The 6,573-nt window shown below is 35.5% G+C and overlaps 1 protein-coding gene across 2 annotated transcripts; it reads left to right on the forward strand.

Moving 5' to 3' along the window:
- Nucleotides 1-703: 703 nt before the first annotated feature.
- On the forward strand, nt 704-4,384 carry LOC145036450 (uncharacterized). 2 transcript variants are annotated; one of them, XM_078984890.1, is made up of 13 exons: nt 704-903; nt 1,889-2,069; nt 2,168-2,297; nt 2,400-2,502; nt 2,590-2,713; nt 2,823-2,888; nt 2,973-3,011; nt 3,109-3,189; nt 3,258-3,305; nt 3,374-3,424; nt 3,531-3,599; nt 3,685-3,945; nt 4,018-4,384. In XM_078984890.1, exons 2-13 carry the CDS (start codon nt 1,917-1,919, stop codon nt 4,276-4,278), a joined length of 1,386 nt encoding a protein of 461 aa, XP_078841016.1. In that variant the 5' UTR covers nt 704-903; nt 1,889-1,916; the 3' UTR covers nt 4,279-4,384. The 2 variants fall into 2 exon arrangements, with proteins under 2 accessions (XP_078841016.1, XP_078841017.1); XM_078984891.1 differs by having other exon boundaries at nt 1,898-2,069.
- Nucleotides 4,385-6,573: the final 2,189 nt, after the last annotated feature.

Here is a 6,573-nt window from a genome sequence, read left to right on the forward strand (position 1 = left end):
TTTACAACCTTTTAAAAAAATTAATTTTTTTAAAAACTTTCTTTTAAACATTTAGAAACATTACATTTAGAAAAAGTTATAAAAAAGGTAAGTAATTTTTTTAAGAAACCGTAAAAAAATATTATAAAACAAATTTATAATGTTGAAAAAAATTTGAATTATTAATAAACAGTTTTAAATATTATAAAAAGAAGTTGTAAAACATGTATAAAAAACAAGGTTCTAAAAGACATATGTCATGGCTCCCAGACTTATGTTATGACTCTCAAACTTGTACATTTCGTAAAGCTTTAGCAAAACGCCGTATTAATATATATATATATATATATATATATATATATATATATATAATAGAAAAATGATTGAAAATACATATAAAAATATTAATTATATATAAAATTCCCACATTAAGTCAAACCTTACAAACGATATGGCTCACCAAGTTTCAGAAAAACTTGAGGCTTGATATTACTCCAAAATCATGTTTTATGTTATTTAAAACCCTGATAAAAAAATTATAAAAATAAAAATAAATCTATAAAAAAAAGAATAGTTTTTGGAGGAAGATATAAAAAGAAGTTTGGATCATTTCAAACAATCAATATTTTACTATTTGTTTCCTTGTTAAAGTTTAAATATATCAAGGAACCTAACATTGACAAAGTTTACACTCAGAAAAAAAAAAAAAATCTTGATCGCCCCTGACAAGTAGAACCCAAACCCGACTGAAATCAAAGATATCGAACTAAAAGCTTATATTTGACCCGGATTCTTTCTGTCCAAATCCCCAAATCGGACTCAGTTTTAGATTAGTCGGCGAAACCCTAACCAAGGCTCGTGCCAGAGCAGAGGAGAGATTCAGGCTTCCGACTTCCTTCCGGCTTCTTCTGCTTTGAGCTTAAGGTGCGATTTCGAATTCTATCTCGCGAATTCCTCTGTGATTTCTCTTATCTTTGCTCGTAATTGATTTGAGATTTGTGTTATTTTGTGTATTTTTTTATGAATCCCTGCTGCCAGTGACGATGAAAACATCAGGCTGCTGATATATTTATGCTTCATTTTGGGCTATATTTGCTTATTTTGTTTGACAATCATAAAAGTTTATGTATTTGCAGCTTAAAAAAAAGCTTTATATGTCTTTGAAGTTTCTATTAAATTATTTTACTTCTTAAGCTTAATGTGTTTAAGTGTCGAGTTTCTTCATTTGTGTGGTTTTAATTGGTTGTGAAATTCCTTCAATTTAATATACGTATGAAGTATGCATTTTATGTGGATCTTTTGTATCTCCATAGCCACTAGGGTTCATGAGGCACCTTATTATGGTTTCTGGTAGCCAAGGGCCAAGGCCTTCAGCCAACATGCTTCTTATAAGAAACCACTATTAAAAACAACCAGAAATCTACATGACACAAGTTCTTAAACTCTGTGAAAATGACAGCAAGTAATAGAACAGGAACTTCACCAAGTGTTTGGTGTCCACATTTCTGAATCATGAATCATGATCATCCAAAGTTAAGAATGTGGATAATGAATGTCCACTAGCTACAAAGTGCTGCAATAGTACATGTGTTTTGTCTTCCATGGAATTTTAAAATGAACACTTTTGATTTTGACATTCATCATTTATATCTATACTTTATATCAAATAGTTATGCCTCTCCACTTAGTAAGTAATGGTCACATGCTTTTGACACCAATTGCAATGTACTTGTGATTCCATTTACTACTGCTTCCACAATCTGAATTGAATGAAACTATACTAATATCAAACTGTAACATTGAATTGCTGAAACCAAAACCTAATTCCAGATAAACTAATGGAAATGGAGACTTATATATCACCATAAGTGAAGGAACTGATACTATTTAACTAACAAGTAATGTGTAGTGTTTGTAGTTGGAGATGATCTGCTGATATGAGTAGATTATCCTTTAGGCCAAGGCCCCTTGACATTCACAAGAAGCTTCCCATTGTAAAATCTATAAAAGATTTTGAAGATGATGATACCCCAACATCTACACGTACACAGATGCTTCGCCTTGTTGCTGAAGCTGATAATGAAACCCAGGTTCTTCTTCATGTTTATTTTTTCTTTATATGTCTTTTTCTTTTTTTTTCAGTTTGAGTTTCTTTTAGGTTTAAATTTGATTTTTATAATATCTTTAGGTACACCAAGTTGCTAGTAAGAAAACAGTTTCTGAAATTCCAACTCCTGAGTATGTTATAGTGGATACATATGAAAGAGATTATTCTCCCACTTTCAATCAACCAGCATCTTACCTACGTGCAAGGGGAGGTCTATACTCTATAAAATACCAAACTTTTAATTTTTAGTTATATAATTTACATTATCCATTAATATATATTCATGTGAATAATAAAATCATAATATTTCCAGCACGAGCTGAACTTGGAGACTTTGTTGAGTATGATCTTGACAATGAAGATGAAGATTGGCTTCAAGAATTCAACAAAGAAAGACTAATCCTTCCAGCTGAAAAGTATATTAGTCCTTTTATGCTTCTTGTTCTTCTCTTGCATATTGTTTAACTTCAAATTTGTTTTTTATTTTTTATTTAATTGGGCAGATTTGAGACTATTATATTTAAGTTAGAGGTGTTGGATCATAAGGCTCGTGAAAGAGCAGGAGTTATTACTCCTACACTTGGCTCACCTATACCTGTACTTTTGACATTTGATGCTGCAGTTGAGGTATTTTCATTTTTAGTATTATTATTATATTATCACAATCTATATAAATCTTAGGATTTTTTTTTATTCAATTTGCACTCATATCTTGACTTTTATATATATATGTTAGGCCCTTCAAGCTCTTTCCATACAGTATGGGGTATTCCAGTCAATTTACAGTTACTGGAAAGAAAAGGTATACCTCATTTTTTTTAACAATGAGTACTTTTGTTTTTATGGTTTTTAATTTTTGCTTACAAATTTCTTCCTTTTTTATCAGCGTGAAAGATGGCTTAAACCCGTTCTACGCCGTCTGCAGGTTTGTTTCCTCTTTCAAATGACCATTTTACCCCTGAATGGTAAATTTATTTATTTATTTATTTATTTTTTTAATTTCCTTTTTGTTGTTATTACAGCCACCTCCTCCAGTTAATGACACCAACCCATACAATGTATTTAGACCAAGGGAGAAAGCTCACAGACTTCATACAAGAAGGGTAAATCTGTCAATTCTTCATATGCTTACATAATCTAAGTTATTAAAAAATGTTTATATATTTTTCAGATGCAAAGAAGAGAAAACAATGTCCAATCATTTGAGAAGCTTCGCCAGGTCAGCTTTTTCACCCATATATGTCCTCAAACTATCTTCTTCTTCTTATCTTACTAATTGTCAATCAGGTGAGACGCAATCTTGATCAAGCCAAAAACTTACTCGAAGCTTTAATCAAGGTACCCTCTCTCTCTCTCTCTCACACACACACACACACAAATTTCTTTTTCTTTTTTATTTTTATTTCAGTAGTGATACTGACTAGATGAAGAATGTGTACAACAGAGAGAGGAGAAAAAGAGAGATGTAATGGAAAGTGAAGTGAGCTTGCAAAGGATACAAATGAAATACAAGGTATGTTATAGTGGAATGTCTTTTTTAACTTTTTATGATGTGATATTAATACCTAATAGATTTTTATTATTATTATTTTTTTCAGAATGAAACAGAGCTTCTAGAAGACAGTTTAGCACTTCCCGAAATGCCATCTTTCCCTCAACAATCAAAATTTGTTTCAAGTGAAGATGAATATTTGGAGTCAGATGATTTTCCACTCCACAACAACAACAACAACAACAGAATTCGTTTTCAGCCTCATGGTATAATGGACACACCAAGGGTGATTATGCCATCTGGAGTAGGAAGCATGAAGAGAGATATAAGAAGAAGACCCGTTCCATATTCTTGGCTACATAAATTGGTACATCTTTTTTCTTCATACAAAAATATATTTTCGACTTATTTTCATTATCAATTTTTGGAATGTTTACAGGATCCGGTCGAGCCAGTGCTGCTGTTTACAAAACCGTTAGTGGCGGAGAAGTTGGCGGCCGCAGGGATAGTGCCGCCAACATCCGGCGGTGGCAGCGGCGGCGGTGGTCATAATTTCCGTGGGAGGATTGGGAGAGGGGGGAGAATAGTTTTTGATAGGTGGAATCCACTTATGCATACACCAATTGAGTGTGGTGGTGATTCCCTTCTTTATATGCCTCCTAAACCGAGGTCATCCACGCATAATTCGTCTTTTCAGTGAAATCAAAATTAGTGTTGTATTTTCTTTTGTGTTTAACTCAAGCTCGACACTATTTATTTTGTACATACAAGGAAAAAATAGTTGCAACAAAATGTAGCTTCTAATCTCCCTCTCTAGTTGTGGTTTTAATACTGATTCAAAAAAAAAAAAAATGGTTTGCCTAAATAGGATTAAGAAACCTCAAGGGTTTAACATACTTCAATTTGGAAATCTTTGATGTACATAATAGTTATTTACCAGCTAACATGATATTCATCCATTTCTTATTTATGTACTTGGTAAGCTCTAACATATGCAAAATTATGGGTTGGACTATTTTATTATTTCTAACGTGATTTTTGCCAAGAACAATACAACATGTGATTGTTAACCAAATTCAGATTTAATAAAAAATAATAGTAAAATAAAGCGATGATAGAAAAATAGTGAAACAGAATACTACAAGATGTAAATGACGATTATTCCTCAAAATAAGCAAATGAAATAATAATCCTAAATGTATATAAATACATAACAATATACGTGTTCGGATTCGAACCCCAAGTGGGGGAGAGTTGGTGGTTATGGAGAGAGCTCAGCGTGGGCCGATTTTGTATGCAGCAACGAGGGCCAGACGTTATATTCAGTAGGGTTATTTAAGAATTGTTGCTTACGTTATGGATACGTGAGATAAGGGTAAGGCAACTATGGATGATGTGCTTATTGTGTGGGATTATCCCAATATGTTTCCAAAGGATCTTCCTAGGTTGTCTCCGGAGAGGCAGGTTGAGTTTTGATCTGGTTCCAGGTGCGGCTCTAATAACCTAAGCACCGTATTGGCTCTTCCCGATATGTAGGAGTTGTCTACACAGCTACAAAAGCTCTTAGACATGGGATTCATTCGACCGAGTAGTTCTCCATTGGGAGCATTGATTTTGTTTGTGAAGAAAAAAGATGAGTCTCATCGTATGTGCATTGATTACCGTGAGTTGAATAAGGTAACAATAAAGAACCGTTATCCACTCACGAGGATTAATGATCTTTTTTACTAGCTTCAGGGTGAATCTTGGTTTTCCAAGATTGATTTGCGATCGGGTTATCGTCAAATGAGGGTTAGGGATGAGGATGTGCAGAAAACAACTTTCCAGACTCGTTATGGTCATTACGAGTTCTTGGTGATGCCTTTTGGGCTCACCAATGCTCCAGCCATGTTCATGGATCTCATGAAACGCGTGTGTAGACCGATGCTGGATCGGTCTGTGATTGTGTTCATTGATGAAATCTTGGTTTATTCCAAGACTTAGGAGCAACACGAGGAGCACTTAAGGGAGGTGCTGGAGACTTTGAGAAGGGAGAAACTTTTCTCAAAGTTCTCCATATGTGAGTTCTGGTTGCACGAGGTGCAGTTTATGGGGCACATTGTCAACCCGAATGGTATTTTGGTAGATCCGGCCAAATTCGAGGTCGTGATGCAGTGGGAGGTTCTGAGGTCTCCATTTGAGATTCAGAGTTTCCTTGATTTGGCGGGTTATTATCAGAGATTCATCCAAGATTTCTCCACGATAGTTGTTCCTTTGAGTCAATTGACAAAGAAGATGGTTACTTTTTGCTGATGGCCTGAGCAGCAGGCAACTTTTGAGACCTTGAGACGACGGTTATGCGAGGCACTGATTCTGACCCTGCCGGAGGGTGTCGATGATTTTGTGGTTTATTGTGATGCGTCGATCACATGATTGGGGGCAGTGTTGATGTATAGGGGTCGCATGATCTCTTACGCTTCGAGGCAACTGAAGCCTCATGAGGCGAATTATTTGACACATGATTTGGAGTTGGGGGCCGTGGTTTTCACCCTCAAGATTTGGCGGCATTACCTCTATGGGGTCCGTTGTACTATTTACACGGATCACAAGAGCCTGAGGTATTTGATGGATCAACCAAATCTGAATATGAGGCAACATCGATGGTTGGATGTGGTGAAGGATTATGATTGTGAGATCCTTTATCATCTGGCGAAGGCTTATGTGGTGGCTGATGCTCTCAGCTGCAAGGTGGTCGTGACTCCGATCAGAGACATATGTTTGAGGATGACCTTGATTACTCTGCTGTTGGAGCGGATTCGTGAGGCTCAAGTCGAGGCTATGAAGGAAGAGCACATGAAGAGTGACCATATTGTAGGTTAGGTGGCTTCCTTTGATTATGATAGCTATAGACTGCTGAATCTACATCGGCCAGTTTGGGTTCCGTATTGGGGTGGTATGCGTAAGGTTCTGATGGAGGAGGCGCACAAGTCTAGGTTCATTATTCATCTCGGGGTGA

This window comes from Lactuca saligna, chromosome 3 (genome assembly GCF_052625555.1).
Source record: "Lactuca saligna cultivar CGN05327 chromosome 3, ASM5262555v1, whole genome shotgun sequence".
NCBI classification, from domain to species: domain Eukaryota; kingdom Viridiplantae; phylum Streptophyta; class Magnoliopsida; order Asterales; family Asteraceae; genus Lactuca; species Lactuca saligna.

What these genes read in the sequence shown, in the direction of transcription:
- LOC145036450 (XM_078984890.1), top strand. Translation starts at nt 1,917, where the DNA reads ATGAGTAGATTATCCTTTAGGCCAAGGCCCCTTGACATTCACAAGAAG. An exon ending in ACAGACTTCATACAAGAAGG is followed by an intron (nt 3,190 to 3,257) that starts GTAAATCTGTCA and finishes TATATTTTTCAG; the next exon opens with ATGCAAAGAAGAGAAAACAA. An exon ending in TACTCGAAGCTTTAATCAAG is followed by an intron (nt 3,425 to 3,530) that starts GTACCCTCTCTC and finishes TGTGTACAACAG; the next exon opens with AGAGAGGAGAAAAAGAGAGA.